Genomic DNA, 19,229 nt, shown 5'->3' with positions numbered 1-19,229 from the left:
AGCTGGACTAGATTAAGGATTCTGAATCTGGGACTCAAAAAAAAAGTTTCTACATAATTAGTTTTTATTTTAATCCTCCGTGTTGACATATTTAAAGACGTTCTAAGAAGGGTCCACAGGCTTCATCTGACTTCACAGAGTCAAACACAGAAAAGGAGGGAAGAGGTCTTGGCCAACAGCACCCCTGCAGCTGCCTTCAGGAAACATGGCATCAGCAGGGGACAACTGCCGACAGCCTCCGCCAGAGGCCTTGCTTCCTTCTCTTCCCAGTTTCTTTTCCCACCTCCTTTCTGCCTCTGGTCGCCAAGCCTCCTGCCTTATGCTGAAACACCTAAGCTTTGCTCAGCCCCTCGGGAACTCTCCGCTTGAGCTGCTGATAAACTGGAGCCAAACAGAGACATCCTTCTGCCCTCCCCTTCCTAGTGGGTTTTACAGCCACCTGCATCAACTAGAAGGTAACATCGCTTGGATCCTTTTTCTGGGTCAGCCTTAATTGTTTTCACATAATCATTATCTCAACCTTCCTTCCCTAGGCCATCAGCCATGAGCAGCAGCTATCCCGATGCTTGGTGAAGCCAGACTGAAAAATGCCGATCCAAAGGGAAAGGTGGAGGATGAAGAGGCAAGTTTCAAAGCACCTAAGTAGTTTGCAGCCAGCAAGAGAATGGAGTAACTAACAGCGTGTATGCAGCCAGAGGCAGTCCCACAAGGGCTACGCTCTGCTGCTCTGCTCTAAATGCCGTCACCCTTTGCGGACTGCACGAGGACCTACAAGGTCTGCCCTGTAACTCGGAACCCCATAACAAACTGGTCACACGTAGGTGGATCCTTCTCTCGCGGAGTACTCTTGTCTCTCGCCACCCCTACTCATCTGCTTACGCATTCACCCCTCCGTTCCCCAGTCACCCCGGGAGCGACCGAGTCACAGGAGCGAAGGCCGGCAAGCACAGGGCACCCCCGGCGGGGGGAGGGCAGCGTGCGCTTGCCAGGAGCAGGGCGCCTCGAAGGCCGAGAAGCGCACTCGGAGCACTTCCCGCGTGCCGGGCCCTGTGCCGGGCATTCACAAGCACGGCTTCACTTGACAGGTAGGGCGCCATTCCTTTTTGGAAGGCCAGGTTACCCAGATGACGACAGCAAAGCCTTGCGCGGTCCCCGCCCACAACTGCACCGGCCGAAGCACGACGGGCATGTCAGCAGTGTGAAGGGTCCACAAGCTTTCATCAAACAGCTGCAGAGAGGCGCTAGGCCTGGCCAGGCGGCACAGCCGTAGGCCGCGTTGCACCTGGGAGGACGCGTAGCCCCTGGGAGGACGCGTAGCCCTTGTACACTACACACACTGAAGGCCCCACCGACCAGCAGGCGGAAAGGCGGACCTCCTTCAGGCTGACCCCGGGGTTAGGGCCACCTAGCAAGGAGGTCCCCGACCTCAGCCAAGGAAGTCACGCACAGCCGGCATGGAGGAGCCGGCATGGAGGAGCCGGCGTTTCCTGCGCAGAACCGCTGAGGATCCTCCCCGGAGCTCTCGCTCACGAGCCAGGGAGGGACCACCCACAAACAGCCCTCCCCTGCCCGTCTCCTCCGCCTGCGGATGGCGTGAGTGGGTGCCTCCCACCTCGCCCGCCGGCTCAGCCAATGGCATCGAACGCCTCCCCGTGCTCCGGGTCACGCCGGCCCAATCACAGGCTGCCACAAGCCAGGGGCGGTCCTGCCCCCGCGTCACAGAAGGTCCGCTCGGCCTGCTCCCGAGAAGCCGACGGGGTGGCTGAGAGACTAAGCCTTGCTCCCACACTGCCCCCTACTGCCCGCCCCCAGGAGCTGGCCGCCCAGCCTTCGGAGGGCCCTCCCTAACGGGAGAACTCTAAAACTCGGTGTTTTAAAGAGCCGACCCGCAGACAAGCTGGTTCGGGCTTTGCCTAAGGGGGGGAAATTCACAACCAGAGCCGTTGCGGCCGCACGTAGAGTTGGGGGATTCTCTGTCGGCCCTCCGAGTGCCCGCTTTGGGGGGATGGTCGGGGGGTGGGGGCGGGGGGTGGTGCGGAGGGGACGGCGGGGGCAGCGCCCCCCTCAGCTAGCTCGGCGCAGACTCGGCGACTCCCGCAGTGGTCAGCCTCAGCATTTCGCTGCTTAGTTCAAACGGGCTCATTGCTCAAGGCCCAGTACAGCCCGCTGTGAACTGGCTGCACCTCCTCTGGTCTCAGTGGGCATTTAAATGCATACGACCATTTCTTCTGACTTCAGACACTCGTTGGCTGAAGATGGGGGCGAGGGAAGGGAAGACCATGAATCACTGCCACGGAAAAACGGAGAGGAAAGGCTGGAAGAAAACCGCAGCGCGCTCTAAAACTCACGGATGTGCGCGTGCGCGTACATGCGCGCACATGTCCGCGTGCACGCACACACACAGTGAGGACAGAACTATCTAGGGAATAAAGAAAAGGCTGACTAAGCGCTTACTTACTGCGCGCCAAAGACTGCGCCCCAGCTGATCTTCACAACGACCCTGGGCCGTGGGGGCTGTGATGAGCCTCATCTTATAGTTGAGGAGGCTGAGGCAAGCAGAAACTGTACGGCTTCACCAATGTCAGAGAGCCGATCGAGGGTCCGAGGCAGATCTGGCCAGGCCCAGGGCTCCAAGCCTAAGAGGCGGCAGCCAGGGAAAGGTTCTTTGACCTGAGCAATCACAGGGATGGCTAACTGATCTACACGGGGAGATTCTTTCCAGAAGCAACCGTACTATTGATTTGATTGCTGAGCTCAGATCAAGAAGTGGAAATGGGGGCAAAAAATGACCGACCAATCAAGTACCGAATGGGGAATCTCAAGGGCAAGGAGAGAATACTCTGGCCTTAGATGGAAACAATTGGGTGTTTGTGAAGATGAAGCATTGACTAGGGTTAGCTTGAGAAGCCTTCGTGGGCTAGTTTGCCCTTATTCAGTCATCAAAGAGGCTGGGCCCTGGGCTGGGAGCTCCAAAAATGAATGAGAAAATGTGTGTATGTTTGTACACACCTATAGCTACTCACACAAAAAGGAGAATCACAATGCACTATACAAAAAACATAGGGTGTTACATATTCAAGGGTGTAGATATACGTACACAACAGATGTGTGTCCAAAAAATATATGTGTTTAAATCAACACATGGCTTATACACACACACAAAGTAGTGCAGTATGGTTCTCTTTTATCCTCTTAAGTCCCCTACTCGATTCATTTGGCTGGGCCTGAAATCTATTCTAAAGGGGGTACTTTTACTTCAAGGTCATTATAATCCCATGTTTTGTTAAACATGCATGTAATCCAGGAACTGTGAGCAGCCTAATAATGAGCAGATATCAGTAAACCAGAAGCTTTAGCTTCAGTGGATCTCATCACCATGGTACAAACCCCAACTAACCCCTCTGCTCATGCCGTGATTTTCATCCCTATTTTTACACAGACTCTTCACAGAAGCTAAGTCCTGTTCAGGGCGGCACTTAACTCAGATTGCACTCTTGTGACAAGATCAGCCCACTTTCTTTTCCAATCATAACACTTTTGTGGGGGGCTGGGAAGATATTGGGTCTTCCTGTCTTACCCAGAGCAAAAGTATAATTTCTACTCACAAGTTGGATTCCAATACTAATTGGCATAGAAGCTTTCACCTGATCCTTTTTTTTTTTTTTGTATCTGTGCTGGTTTTTCCCATCTTAAGGCAGCTGTGTAGCCCTCTGCCTCCATAGAGGAGGGTCACCATACTGGTGCTTGGTTTAGTGTGGACATGGATCAGCTTAGTCCGATGTAGCTAAGAACTCAGGACCTCAAATAATCCCCCAGTTTCAGTCTTCCCAGCAGTAGAAGCAAGTAGTTAGAGTGTGTGTGTGTGCATTAATTTATTACACATTTGTATACTGTCACAACTGACCTAACCATCTACTTCCATGATGATGTCTTTATTCCACATCGATGTTATCACTGGAACCATTTAATAAAAACTCATAACATAAACCAGAGAAACCTTAAAAACAATTTGTAAAATTAAATAAATGAATAAATTGGTGAGAAAAACAAAACAAAACAAAACACTGGCCTTCTGTTTTGCTTTGTGTGAATTTTATCCCAAAGGCAAAAATAATGTCTTACATATTCTATTTCATAGAGAAAGAAATGTGGAGCTGTTAGTTAATAAACATGCATTAAGGGCTTATGGCATACAAGGCACTGTACTAGGCTCTAAAGAGAGAAAGACAGACAAAACTCATTCTGTGCGGGGAAAGGGGAAGGGAGAAGCAACTAAGATTAAGTGACTTGCCCAGGATCATACAGCTAATAAACGTTTGAGGCCAGATTTTAACTCGGGTGCTCTTAACTCCAGACCTAAGGTTCAATCCACTGCACAAACTAGTGGCTCCAATGGTATGCCCTTGGCAAATATTCTATTTGACCTCTTAAATTTGGAATGCCATAAAGCAGATATAAATGTATACAGGTGCATGTATCTCTTCCCTACATCCATACTTTCTAATGCTCTTGTTTTCAATAGGTTAGCAGCAGCATGATATGACGGGAAATCATCCCCAGCACCACAGGATTTAGACTATAAAAGTCCAGATTCTAATCTCAGCTCTGCCATTTCCTTGCTACCTAAATGATGTCAGATACATTCTGTCACTGTCTCAGCAGTAAAATAAGGCAAGTTGGGGAAGTGACAGGTGGATTGGGAGGGGTGTCCTTTCTACCTGCAAATCAATGATCTGAGGACCTCTGAGATTGAGATTCTCCCTACCTCTAGATCAACAATCATAAAACCATAATCTGTGTGAAGCAATTAACCACAAAGTTGGCTACTTCTGTATACAGTGGTTTTCCACAGAAAGAGAGACAGAAAATATTAATTTATTTGAGTACCATTGGCTTATTTTCTTGTTAGCAGTTGCCTAATTTTTATCATAATTCTCCTGATCTATTTTAGAAACACCTCCACTCAAATGTTCATTTGTGCCTGACTGGTGCTAGAGCATTCTGAGCTCAGGTTGGTCTGATCAGCCAGTCGGCCACACTATAACTTCACATCAAGAGAATGATGTCATTTTGGGCCTCTTCAAAAACAAAAGACAATAATCAACAATTTTGGGTCCTTCATTAAGATAGGCTTGGTTCTCAAATGCATGGGGACCAATCTTGTTTTTTAAATAGAGATGAGGTAATAGAATACTTTCTGTCCTTGGAGAATTGAGAAGATAATGGGTGCAGGACATTGTACAAAGTCTCAGACATGGTTGCTGCATTGAGTGATTTTCCTTAACTGTTTTCCTTTGTTAGAAGGGAGGCCTTACTGAGTAGTTTCATATGCACAACAATGTCTAGAAATGAAATGTGACATAAAAACAAAAGGTATCAATGAAATTTTTAAAAATATAGATTGAGCACCTACTATGTACAAGATATAAATGATGGAGTAATTACTTATATTAAAAAGAATTTGTATTGTGATCCTTTTGTATATGTAAATGCTCCATTGGAAGGCCCTGAGTTCAAATTTGAATTCAAATACTTGACACTTACTAGCTGTGTGACCTTGAGCAAATCACAACCCTGACTGCCTCATCAATCCCTCTGCCCACCGAAAAAGGCAAGAGACAGAAGATCCTCAGAAGACAAGGAGTGTCAAAGTGTACTGTCAATGAAGACAGAGGACTGGGCTCCTCATCTCATCCTGGATGCTTATTTACTCTAAAACCTTAAGTAAATCATGTTTTCTTATCTGTAAGATATGGTTGGAGATATCGGCTACTGACATCCTATCTCCACCTGGATCCATTGATCTAAATAATGGGAGATCCCCATTTGGTTTAAATGTTACAAAAGATATCCAAAAGAGCCAAGGAAACCATCCCTTTTAAAAAAGGGATACTTATTTCAGATGGGCATTTTCAACAACCTAAATGTGGTTTTTAAAATGTGCTCAGTAGAAATCTGAAGCACCACAAAACTCCCCATATAGGGAGGCTTTAGAAAAAAATGCTGTGATGATATTAGCATGGTGGCCATGTTGAAAGTAGGGCCATAGTTAATGTTGAGATCACTTCTCAACCCCATTCCCAACACTCAAATCCAAGGGGGATTTGTTAAATTTTCAGATTGTTAAATTTTCAGTATAAGTAACACATCCTAGAAATAAGCATTTTTAAACAGCCTGAGAGCGAAGAATACTGTTCCTTCCTCCCCTCCCCCTCAATTTCTAAATACAACAAAATTTTACTTAAAAATGTAAAAACCATTCTTAGTTCATTGGACTACATTAGGACCTATACTTTTTCAGACCCCTGCTGGAGATTTAACAAAGTATTAATAAGGCAAATTAAACCTAAAAGCATGTATGCATAGATTCCCCACTCCCCCACCCCAGAGCACCTGATTGTTAAAGTTTACTAGCAACTGCTACTATTGCTGCTGCAGCTACTACTACTACTTCTCTGAATTTATAAAGCAATTAAGGTTTGCAAAATGCTTCACATTTATTATCTCATTTAAGCCTCACAAGACCCTAGATCCCAATCAATTACTCAACAACCATTAATCATTTAATTATGTACCAGAGCCTGTGAATTCAAAAAAGGGCAAAAACACAAAAAAAATACCAGCTCTCAAGGAAAGAGATAAAATGCAAATAGTCACCTACAGATAGAAGGAAGTTAACTTTATGGGAGAAGCCACAGGTAAAAGAGGGTGGGAGAGATCAGATAAGACCACTTATAACAGGTAGCATTTGAGCTGGGTCTTAAAAGGAAGCCTGGGATGTACGCCAAAAAATGTAAAGGTGAAGGAGAGCATTTTTCAGGCAAAAGCAAGAGGGTGGGAAACTGAACCCTTATATTCAAGGAACAAGCAGGCTAGCATAATTAGCATGACTGTATCACAAGGGTGAATGGAGAGGAGGAAAGCACAAAGAGACTGGTTAACACAGGAAAGAGCCTGGTAGTGAAGAGCCTTAAATGCAAAATAATGGCTTGTGATGTGGGATCTTGGACATGACCAGAGTTACTGAGCAGAAGAATGCCAAGGAGAGACCCTCACTTTAAGAGAATCAGCAGTATGGAGGAGGGATTGGAAGGAGGGTGAGATGAGACAGAGAGGCTAACTAGAGGACAATTATGAGAGGGGATGACAGAGGGTGTGAATCAGGAATTCTCTCCCTCCTTCCGCCCTTCTCTCTATATACACATTCTGTTGGCAACTTTATCCACTTTCTGGATTTAGATTTGGGCTGAAAAGACACTAACACTAGAACATCTGACCTGCACCAAATCAAGTTTGTCATTTTCCCTAACACCACTTCTTCTGACATGAGTATTTCTATCAGCAGCATCTCTATCCACTCAGCCTCCCATCTTTGGGTTCTCTCTCTGAATCTCCTCGTTCTCTCCCCGCCCAGACACCACTCTGACAGAGACCTTCACTATCTCCCCTGTGGTTTGTTAGAAAGGCCTCCTTTGCAGCTCTAATCCTTGCACTGATCCTGCCAAAATGATCTTGTGAACAGACCTGGGGAAGTCACTCCTCAAAACCTTTCACTGATTCCTAAAAAGTCTAAAGTCTTCTTGGCTTTCAAGGCACCATGATCTGGTGCCGCCCAAACCTTCCAGTCTAGTGCTCATCTTAGCTCTCACTTACCCTCCCTCTGTGCCCTTGCAGACACTGCCCCATAGCAACAAGCTAAGTGCTTCTTGCCTATGGTATACCCTAAGCATTAAACATTTCCCCAGTCTGAAGTGCAGCCATTTCCCTTTTTTGCTCACTGAATTCCTACCTGTTTTTCTAAAGCCCTGCTCAAATGTCTCTTCCATAAAGTTTTCCTTGATCCTTTGTCAGTTCCTTCTGATATCTCACAAAGGATTTTTATTTTTACAAATATACTTACCACATATTCTATTTATCTAGGTATTTTTGTCCTGTCCACTGACTGGTCTGAGAGCTCCACAAGCTCTAAATCTTGCATTCCATGTAACCTAAGTGCTTAAATGTTTATTACACTGCCAAACCCATAACAGAGACACAAATTTAGATCATTTATATCTTTGTGTTGCTACCAGGTTCTTATGACCCCTCCAAACCTGCCACCTCTTCAGAATGAAATGGATTTCAGGCTTTGATCTTTTCAGGGTGTCGCCTCTTCATCCTATTGTTTTATGGATCTCTATAAAACTCTTCTCTGGTCTGTCTTCAATATCTATCTTTTATCTACACAGGGCTTTCTTCTTTATCTAGCTGGAAGGTATTGAGGATATCACACAGGATCCAGCTTTGAAGAGGCCAGCTGAGACTGCAGTTATTGTTGCTCTGTTGGAGGGGAGGAGAGCGGAGAGGGGAGGATGGGAGGAAAAATTGTTTCTTTATTCTGACTGAGAGGCCTCAAGGTACAACAGATAGGGGAAGGAAGACCTGGATTCCAGGGCCACTCAGACACCCAAATGTGATGCGAGGCAAGCCCAGTAACATCTCAGGGCTCTCAGCAATGAGGTGCTGACAAGGGGAGGAGATTTCCCCAGCTGGGAGTTCTCTATCACTGAGATCACAGATCTGTTCCTATCTTATCATGAAGAGACTGTATACTCCTAATGCCCCAAAATATGTCTGTGAAAGTCTGAACCTGTAGAGAAAATCCAGCTGAATAATTACTGGAAGAGTAAGTTGTGGTTTTGTTTTTGTTTTTTTTTTTTCAAAACTAAAAGAAGCCAAAAATGAAATTTATAGAAAATACAGTAGAAAAATTGCACAACAACAAAAAATTCCAATAGTTACATAAGATTATCCCTGATCTAAGAAAAGTAATATAATATAGTGGATAGGCTGGTTTCAGACAGAAAAATCTTAATTCCAGTCCTGCCTGATACATACATGACTTTAGGAAGATCAATCAACCTGTCTGTGCTTCATATAAACAGTAATTAGCTTTATTAACAGGGAGGGAGTTTCTTCCAAGAATTCTTTAAATCTGTGAAATCACAAATCTAGTCTCAATCCCTAACCACAGATTATTTAACCTAATCAATGTTAGGGGGATTATGCACATAAAGGCAGGACACCAATAGTCTGGAGTATCTAGATTTTTATTTAAAAAGCCATCCCCCCATTCCCCCTCAGGACTTCAGGCTGCTGTCTGAAACATGATCTGACATGAGAGAACAAGGGGTTAGTATAATTAGCATCCCACTGCATTGCAAGTGAAGCATTTTCTCCTCTAAATGGCTTTGGTGAAACTGTAGGTATTGCACTATTCTCAAAAATGGGACCTTTCAGCTAAATAATAAAGGCCAATGATGAATTTTGAAGAAAGCAACAAGATAAACTGGAGGATGAAGAGGTTGATAATGAAAACAAGAATAAAATCCATTTAAGTCATCACAGACAGCAAAGATTCTGAAGAGAGGGGTGCCTGAAAAGCATCCACAAAGATAGAGCAATTTGGAAGTAAATTTGCTTGGCAGTACAAGAAATCCAGCTATCAAACATAATCCCTAGGTGTTTCATATACTGCTAATTCTCTTTTAAAATTCATCTCCTCAGTAGCAGCCTCCCTACCCTGGAGATAGATGCCTCCCCCAGGCCCAATCTCAGACAGATGAGTCCTAGACATGATCCATTTTGTGAGAATGCTCAGCCTTGTTTACTTTATACCGGGCTCCCTTCTGAACTCTTTACAAACTAGCAGCCCTACCGTTCTCGGCTTTTTATGTGCTGAGTTCCCCAATAGAATGTAAATTCCTTGAGAGGAGCAGCAGCCTTCCTATTTGCTTGTATTTGTATGCCCAGTACCACTTAATATAAATGCTCTCCTTTCCTCTCCCTCTCTTTTCCTTCCCCCTTCTCTTCTCCTTTTCCATCTCTTTCTCCTTCTTTTTCTCCTTCTCTCTCTCATCTAATGAATATTTATAATTGGAGTAGTGAACTTAGGAGCATGGGCTCCCAAGAATATTTCAAGCACTTAAAAAATTTACAAATTCCTCCCCCCCCCCCCCAATACATGTAAAACTTACCTAGATTACAAAGCTCTTTTTCTCTTGCTTCCCATTTCTGACTATCCACATAAGCTGCAGACAGCAGGCATCTTTTACCTAAGAGAAGAAAAGGAGAGCTATCTCAATAGGCTTGTTATGCAGTAGATATCATTTCATAGATTTATTTCTTTTTTTAAAATTTCTTTTTCCATTTATTCTAAAGAATACATGTTATTCATGACTTCTATGCATTGTTATTCATGATTAATAGAGAAATGTGTTTTCATGATTGTACATATATAACATATCAAATTGTTTACCGTCTCAGGAAGGGAAGGGAAAATTTTTGGAATTCAAAATTAAAAAAAAATGTTAAGAGGCAAAGATTGCCTCAACAAAACAAAACAAAAAATGTTAAAAACTGTATATATAATTGGAAAAAAAACAAAATATTATTTTTTAAAAGAACATATATTCAGTTGTCTCCTCTTTGGGGTTTTGTTTCCTACACTCTTTCTCACAGAGAACTCAAATCTCTTTGGTTTCAGTTTTCTTATTTGTATTTATGTATACTACATTTTCATATGTACATGTTACCACCCCAAAGAATTAAAGTTCTCTGAGGGCAAAAACTGTTTTTGTGCCCCCTGTATCCACCAGAGCTTGGCCCACAAGAAGAACTTTCAAATGCTCAATATCTGACTGATAGTTACCGGACTGGTTTAGGAGCCCTATATAATCTATCTAGATGTCAGCAAACTATTTGACCAACTTCCTAATTCTTGTGGACAAAAAAGAGAGCTGTAGGCCAGACAAATGTACAGTTAGGTAGAACGGATTAAATGGTTGAAATCCCCAAATATCAATGGCTTGATGCCAGCTCTCTAGTGGAAGCCTCAGGGATTTGTATCTGGCCTTGTGAGGCTTAACATTTTCCTCAGTGATTTAGATAAAGGGACAGTGGCAGAGTTGCACACTTTGGGGTAACAAAAAGCTGAGAACTAGAGTAGCTAACGGAGCAGATAGAAGGTAGAGTCAAGAAGACCTGAATGTGAATCCAGCCTCAGACACTGACTAGCTGTGTAATGCTGGGCAAGTCACTTCACTGTTTACCTAACTTTCCTTATCTGTAAAGTGAACTGGAGAAGGAGATGGCAAACCTCTCCAATAAATGTACCAAAAAAATCCAAAGAGCCAGACATGACTGAAATGAATGAAAGACACTAGTAGCTAACATATCAGATAAAGACACAACTCAAAAAGTTCCCAACAGGGAAGAATTTGGGGTCAAAATGAGTAAAGATGCGGGGAGGATTCTGGGAAGTTGGTGGAATAAATTTCAAACTCTCCAGATTTCCCCCACAAACAGAATAAATTTGTGCCTCAGGATGAACACAGACTGCTGAAAAAGTAAGACTTGGTGCAGAACCAGGGTCCTCCAGATGCAGAAGATCTGAAAAGACCCCAGGCTGGGGACGAACTGTCTGAAGTACAAACTCCTCTCTTTGGGCTAGCTTGGCAGACACATTAGCTGGGGACTCCTGGGGCTCAGTGGGTATGGCTGCTGCCTCAGCAGAAACGAAGACCTTCACCTCCAGAAATGTTTGTCAGCTTGGGATTTGAGTCCAGGAGAGGAGTGAATCTGGGTTGATTGGGACCACCAGGCCCAGCTTCACACGGCCCAGCTGTGTATGGCCCCAGTAAGTACAGAAACAGCCGGGTGGGATGCTGCTGGCTGGCACTTACAGGAAGGTGGAGCTCTGGACTGAGTCCAGGTCAGAGTTGTAAGAAACAAAAGCTAGAGGCACCATCTCCCCACTCCATGATTAGAGGTGTTTACACTAATATCTCTTATTAAAAAAAAAAAAAAATGAACCAGCAAAGAAGAACCCCAATCAATGAAACATACTATGGGAATAAGGAAGACAAAGGTTCATCTTCAGAGAGTAAGAAAAAGTTTCTCATCCAAGGAGTAATGTGAAATTGCTCCCCGCCCAGAGAGAATTTATAGAACTCAAACAAGAATTTAAAAATTCAAATTAGAGGCATTGAAGTATAATAATAAATAAAAACCACCCAAGAAAAACAAGATTATGAAAAAAAAGTTAACCAATTAGGTGAAAATAATTTTTTGAAAATTATAATTGGACAAGGGGAAGCCATTGAAGTTATGAGATGAAAAAATAACAGGAGGATCTGAATTCAAGACTGGCCTCAGACATTTAACATTTTCTAGCAGTGTGATCCTGAGCAAGTAACTTAACCCCAAACATTTCAAAACAAAAACTAAATAAAAATCAAAAAGAAAAAAGGAAGGAAGGGAGAGAGAGAGGAAGGAAGAAAAAGGAAGGAAGGAGGGAGGGAGGGAAGGAAAGAAAGAGGGGAGGGAGGCAAGGAAGGAAAGAAAGAAAGAAAAAGAGAGGGAGCGAGGGAAGGAGGGAAGGAAGGAAAGAAGGAAGGAAGGAGGGAGGGAGGGAAGGAGGGTGAGAAGAAAGAGAGAAAGAAAGGAAAGAAAGAGAAAGAAAGGAGGGAGGGAAGGAAGGGAGGGAGAGAGGGATGCAAAGAAGAAAGAAGCAGGAAAGAAGGGAGAGAGGAAAGAAAGAAAAAGAAAGAAAGAAAGGGAGGGAAGGAAGGAGAGAGGGAAGGAGGGAAAGAAGGAAGGAAGGAGGGAGGGAGGGAAGGAGGGTGAGAAGAAAGGAAGGAAGGAAAGAAAGAGAAAGAAAGGATGGAGGGAAGGAAGGGAGGGAGAGAGGGATGCAAAGAAGAAAGGAAAGAAAGGATGGAGGGAAGGAAGGGAGGGAGAGAGGGAGAGGGAGAGGGGGAAGGAAGGAAGGAAGGAAGGAAGGAAGGAAGGAAGGGAGGGAGGGAGGGAGGGAGGGAGGAAGGAAGGAAGGAAGGAAGGAAGGAAGGAAGGAAGGAAGGAAGGAAGGAAGGAAGGAAGGAAGGAAGGGTTTCTGCCCTGAGGAAGCTTACAAGCTCAAGGAGGAAAATAACATGCAAACAATAGGCACAGGCACTTAATGTGTATTGAATAAATGAAAAAATAACTTCACAAAATGTTTAGTGATGATTGCCAGCAAATATTTTGTGGCTTTAAACAAGGTCCTAAGACACTGCTGCAAACACCACCTGGGTTTAGAGTCAAGTGAGAGGCTAAAGTAGTTGAATAAGTAGACTGGAATTGAAATTCAAATATCATTTTTGGTTTTCTTAGTTTTAACTGTGTCCGTTGGAAACTCCATAGTTAAAGATAAATAGGAAGTAATTTAAAAAGGGAAAAACGCTGGAATTAAGAACGGTTCCCAGCCCCTTCCTGAGAGGCGAAGATTATAGACAGAATCCACAATGAACTTTAGTTTACTCTAGATTTCTAAACGATGACGAAATAGCTCTTCCCAAGGTAGCAAGAACAGTAAGAGGTTCAATGGACATTGGATGACACGGAGAGATAATGACGGATTCTGGGGATTACTTGTCCATTACATTAATGTACATTACACTAATGTCATTATCATTCACTCTGTACAGACAAGAATACTGTGTCAAGGAAAGGTCAAGTAGAAGGCCTGGCCAAGGTCAGTGGCCACGTGGTTTGTGATTAACACTCAACCCCCACGCGTTATACACTGGAGCGGGAACTCCACGTTTTGTTTTTGTTTTTTAAAAAAGAGGCGCGAAAAGGGTCTGTGCACAGCAATGCAGGTAGACGGCTACTTTGCCGGGGGCCAGGACAATTCCGCAAGCCGGATGGCTGTGGGTATTTTCATGTACGTCTCCGGAGAGACCCTTTAACCAGGGTCAGATGCAGGCTCCAGGAGGCTGCGGATTCCTCCCAGAGGACCAAACCAAATCTATTTCCCCGCGTGTCCTAGGAAGGTTCAAAACCGTTGCCCCGTGTCACATGCACACTCCTCGAACCCCTCTCTCTCCTGGCACCCAAACCTCGTGTTCTCCCGCTCTCCTGGCCCAGCCTCGCTTTATGCCAGCTCCACAGCCGGCCCTCGGGGAGGCAAACGGCGGCAGCCTCCCACCACCGGGGGAACAGCCATCACCCACCTGCCAGGGAGGACCGAGAGAGCGCCAAACTCCGGGCCAGGAGCACCCCGTGCCGCACCGTGGGCGCCGCCATCTTGGAACGTACCAAAGGCGACGCCCACGCGGGAGGGCACCGGGGGGAAAAGGACCGCGCGGCGCGGCCGAGGGAGGGAAACCTGGGATAGAGTTTTTCTTTCTCTTCCGAGACGCTCAGCGGCCCTCTAGAAGCACCCGCGATTGAAAGGGGTGGGTGTGACTCGGGGGCAGGAACTCTATAAATTAGCAATTCTGCGACATCCCTCCCCACGTCCTGCAGTTGGTACGGTCGGGGGAGGGGGAGTGTGACCAGAATGGCGGTTGCGTCTTGGCGTTCGAATAGAGCCCTCCTGGAAACCGTGCAGCGTTCCGCGACCTCGGGCGTGCTGTTAGGGTTCCGTCCCGGCTGCTGCCGCTGGGCCCTCGGAGGTACCCGCTCCCCGGGGCCCGACTTTTGTCCTAGGGGCCATGGGAGGGTTGGGACTGGGAATCGGGCCGCGGTTGCTTATGGAGCAGCCCATTACGTAATCTGCTCTCGTCCCCCTCCGGGAGGTGCGGACGTCAGTCTGCCCCTCGCTTCCTGGAGGAATACTTCCGGGAAGGCCCGGAAAGTCTGCCCAGCGTTGGCTAGGGGTGATCTTAGGCCCCGAGGGACGGCTCTCGGCAATACCCAGAACGTTGCTAGTTAGATCAGAGGCTCCATTTTTTAACATGAATCCAATCGCGGATTTTATCCTCTCGGGAACCCCGAGGATGCCGTTTATCATCCCCTTTTTGCACCTGAAGAAAACGAGAAAATGTGGATAGATTCACCTCCAAAGGAGGATTTGTGGAGGGTGGGGATCATTTTCAAGCGCTTGTGTGATGCTCCGGGTTGCAGAGCTGGAAGGAGCTTTAGCATCTAGTCCCTTTTCTGCAAAGGAGCTTGAGGGAAACTGAGCGACTTTACAGGTTTACAAATACAAACCAGACATTCGCTGAAAATAAATTAGAATTCTGTGCAACAAGAGAACTGTTCGGTTCTGCACACATACATTGTATCTAGGATATACTGTAACCTATTTAACATGTATAGGACTGATTGCCATCTAGGGGAGGGGGTGGGGGGTGGGAGAGGAAAATCGGAACAGAAGTGAGTGCAAGGGATAATGTTGTAAAAAAAAAAAAATTTACCCTGGCATGGGTTCTATCAAAAAAAAAGTTATTATAATAAAAAAAGAAAAAACAAAAAAGAAAATTAGAATTTCATGAGCCCATATGGGGGTGCAACCCACAGTTTAAGAAGCTTCACTACCTTTATTTTTTTTGTGAATATAGTTCTGTTCCTGTGGCAAGTTAATCCTTTCCATTATACCAAAAGGAGGAAAACAAAGAAGCAGTGCAGGAACAGAGGGGCAGATGAGAAATGGGAAGGGAGAAGTCTGCAAGCATTTATTAAGTACCCATTATATGTCAAGCGCAGTTATCCTCTGAAAGAAAACCAGGATAGTAGGGAAATGATAGAGAATCAATAGTTTATTGAATGGGGCACTAGGTGGCGCCATAGTGCACTATGAAGATTCATTTTTCCTGCTCTGACTTCAGACACTTTATTTGTGTGATCCTTATCACTTAACCCTGTTTGCCTCAGTTTCCTCATCTGTAAAATGAGCTGGGAAAAAAAAAATTCCAGGCTTTTTTTTTCCCCAAGAAAACCCAAAGTGGGATCATGAAAAGTAGAACATAAGTCAAATGACTAAACAACAAGGTGGTGGGATCTGGTTGTGCTTTAGGAAGATTACTTTGATAACTGAGTGAGAATGGATTGACATGAAGAGAGATTGAAGCAGAAAGACCAAATCAAAGGCTATTATAGTATTGTAATATATATATATATATATATATTAATATACATGATATAATATATAATAATAATATATATGTAATATATAATTATAGTAATGGTACCAGTATTTCAGAAAAATCTGGGAAGACTTAGATGAACAAAGTGAAGGGAGCAGAACATTGTACACAGTAATAGTTTTGTGGGATGCTCAACTGTGAATGACTTAGCTGTTCTCAGTGTGCATTGATGTAAGATAGTTCTTAACGACATGATGAAAAATACTACGCAGGAAGAGCCAATGGAGTCTGAGTGCAGATTAAAGCAGACTTTTTAAACTTTCTTAATTTGTGTTTTTTTTTTCTTTTTTGTTCTGTTTTTTTTTTTTTTAATGACACGTTTAATGTGGAAATGTTTTGCATGACTGCAAAAGAAAACACATACCAAAAAGAAAAAGCAAAAAAAAATCAGGTAAAATAAAGTTCCAAACTTGGCCTCAATTGATCCTTACATACAGCATTATTGTCAGACACGCCTGATTTTTCTCTTAACATAGATTGCCTGTTCCCAGACTTATTGAAGATTATCACTAAAGAAATGCAAACAGAGGGTTTTGTGTCTTTTTTTTTCTTAATGTTTGCATGGGATTTGTTCTCATCTGGAGATGGCTAGCCTAGGGAGAGCAAGAAAATGGCTTTCAGGGATCCACCAAGGAGAGTGAAAGTGGGAAAATACTGGGTACGAGCCAGAAAATCCAGCCTCAAACCAATCAATTATTGAATAATCTTTGTGACTCCTGAGTAACTTACTTAACCTCTCTGAACCACGGCTATATTATCATTAAAATGAGAATAATTTATATTTGCCCTAATTACAAAGGTCAGAGGCGATGATTGATATAGAGCTTTTGAAATTATAGTATATACTATGTAATTGCTGATTAACCATGTAGCCAATAAATTTCTTTTGCTGTTTTTATTTTCCTCTCAAACTTTTAGGGAAACGCTATCTGCTTACAGATGACATCATGAAACTAGAAGAATTCCAGAAAGCGAAAGTGGCTGTTTCCTATAGATTAAATGGGAAAAAAGGTAATGATGATGGTTTGGTTAAGCTGCTTTTTATTGAGTGATCCTCCTCATTATAATAATAATAGTGATGATGTTGATAATGATAGCTAACATATATTTAGTGCTTACCACATACCAAGCGCTCTGCTAAGTGCTTTACAAATATTATTTCATTTGGTCCTTACAATAATCCTAGAAGGTAGGTACTCTTATGTTCATTTTACAGATGAGGAAACTGAGGCAGACAGGGTAAGTGACTTGCTCAGGGTCACATAGCTAGTAAGTGAGGTCAGATTTGAACTCGGGGGCCTCCTGACTCCAGTCCAGGCACTTGGTCCACTGCATCAGCAGCCTGGCTGCCATCTAGGTAGCAATTATTACAGGTAAAGTTCAGATTCAGGTTCTCTGATTCCAAAACCAGTATTCTTTCCAGCATCTTTTATTCATATTTTAGCCACTGAATGGAGGTAATGATTTAAAATCATCTTCATCCCATCCTGAATAGCACTGCTAAACTAATCTTGTAAAAATATCACTATTCTATCACTCACCTAAACAGCAATCTGTTACGACTCCCTTCTGCCTACAAACCAAAGTCCAAATTCTGTCATTTGGCTTCCAAATCCCCTTACAATTGGATCCTACTTAGTACCTCAGAGTTTTTCATTATTCCTCAATATGTACCCACTTCTTTAATCAGATTGGTTTTACAATCTTTTCCATATGTCATGTTCATGCTTGGTGTGTGTGCGCGTGAGTGCCGGGCATGGAGTCAGGAACACTCATCTTTGTGAATTAAAATCTGACTTCAGACACTTTAATTAGCCATGTGAAACCCTATTTGCCTCAATTTCCCTGTCTGTAAAATGAACTGGAGAAGGAAATGACAAAGCACTGCAGTATTTCTGCCAAGAAAATCCCAAATGGGATCATGAAGAATTGGATTATAACAAAACAAGTTTTTTTTTGTTTTTTAAGTCAGGGACTAGATGGTTGTTGTTTTGTCTTGATGTCCCCAGAATCTTTCCTAGTACAGGGCACACAGTAGGTGTTGAAAAACTGTTCGTTGGATTGTACTGCATGATATTTGTTTTCCCTCTACCTCTTTAAATTCTACCTATTTTTGCAAACCCAGCTCAAAATCCATATGCTTTCTGAAGCATTCCCTAGGCTAAGTAATTTTCTGGATTTGGATTCTAATTATAGTCACTGCTGTATATCTTAGAGCTTGTTTGGTCCATGATTATGTCATTGATATGAATCACATCCTCCTAATTGGATCCTCAGCTCCTTGGCAGTATGGAATACATCTTGTACTCCCTACAGCACCTAACACTGCCTTGGGAACAGGGTGGACACTCGGTAAACATTTGTCAATTCATTTTGAAATGCAGATTAAATTACTAGTAACCTTGAATACTTGAAGACATCTTTAAGGAGGTGGAGAGTTATCCCATTTAAAATCTCAATGCATTTGAAATCTCTAAACAATGGAAATTATATGTCATAGAAGCTGAGTGTTAGAGCTAAAAGGAGTTTTGGAGAATAAAAGCAACCTTATCATTTCACAGATTAGAAAACTGAGGCCCCATTTTGTTGAGATGCTTGAGTAGAATTGCCTAGTTGCTATGGACACTCCTTCCACCTTCTGCCTGCATTCTCTCCTACTCTATGAATCCTGTCCATGTCTTTCTCCATAGCGAATCTACCCACCACCCTGGGTCACAGTGGTTCTTTTAATGTCTTGTGGATATGAGGGCAACCCTTTGAGCCCCCCAAAACATGAGAATCCTGAGTTAGGACATAGGCGGTATTATCATAAATTCATGTGGCCAGCTTTCTTTGATTTTTATTTTAATAGATAATAAAATTCCTTTCCTCTGATTTAAAGTCATATTTTCATAGTATTTGTTTCTATTTTTTCAAAACATATTGTTTGTTTGTTTTTTGTTTTCTTTTTAAAAATAATTTTTTATTGAACAAAATTTTATTTTTTTAAAGGAAAATAAAAAACAAACCATTATCATGTCCCAACAGAACATCAGGAAGGATTCAAACTATATAACAATAAATTTCCATTTCAAGAAAGCATATATAATAATAGAAGAGATTATATTCATGTATTTCCATCTTTCCTTTAGTTCCTTGTAGGTAATCCTTTGGTTCTATGCTTTGTACATTTTATTTGATTCTTTCTTTTTTTCCCCTTTCATCCCCCTCTACCTCTCCCAAGCAGGCTAGTTAGTATATATTCACACTCACTGAAACATATATATATATCTATATACA

The 19,229-nt window shown here is 43.2% G+C and overlaps 2 protein-coding genes across 3 annotated transcripts in view; one reads left to right on the top strand and one right to left on the bottom strand.

Moving 5' to 3' along the window:
- The window catches only part of MRPS27 (mitochondrial ribosomal protein S27), a 120,910-nt gene extending 106,804 nt beyond the window's left edge, over positions 1-14,106 (bottom strand). The window contains exons 1-2 of the mRNA XM_031966707.1: positions 14,034-14,106; positions 10,017-10,094 (exon numbers count right to left, since the gene is read on the bottom strand). Coding sequence (XP_031822567.1) covers positions 10,017-10,094; positions 14,034-14,106 — 151 coding nt within the window. The remainder of the gene's footprint in view (positions 1-10,016; positions 10,095-14,033) is intronic.
- Positions 14,107-14,123: 17 nt separating this feature from the next.
- The window catches only part of PTCD2 (pentatricopeptide repeat domain 2), a 41,576-nt gene continuing 36,470 nt past the window's right edge, over positions 14,124-19,229 (top strand). The window contains exons 1-2 of one of the 2 annotated variants that reach the window (XM_003763043.4): positions 14,124-14,477; positions 16,869-16,961. In XM_003763043.4, the coding sequence (XP_003763091.2) occupies positions 14,363-14,477; positions 16,869-16,961 (208 nt within the window). In that variant the 5' untranslated portion in view covers positions 14,124-14,362. Of the gene's footprint in view, positions 14,478-16,868; positions 16,962-19,229 lie in introns of those variants that run through there. The other variant, XM_031966724.1, reaches the window with a different exon arrangement.

This window comes from Sarcophilus harrisii, chromosome 1 (genome assembly GCF_902635505.1).
Source record: "Sarcophilus harrisii chromosome 1, mSarHar1.11, whole genome shotgun sequence".
NCBI lineage: Eukaryota > Metazoa > Chordata > Mammalia > Dasyuromorphia > Dasyuridae > Sarcophilus > Sarcophilus harrisii.
Note: the sequence above shows the minus strand (reverse complement) of the source record. Positions and strands in the feature narration are given on the sequence as shown.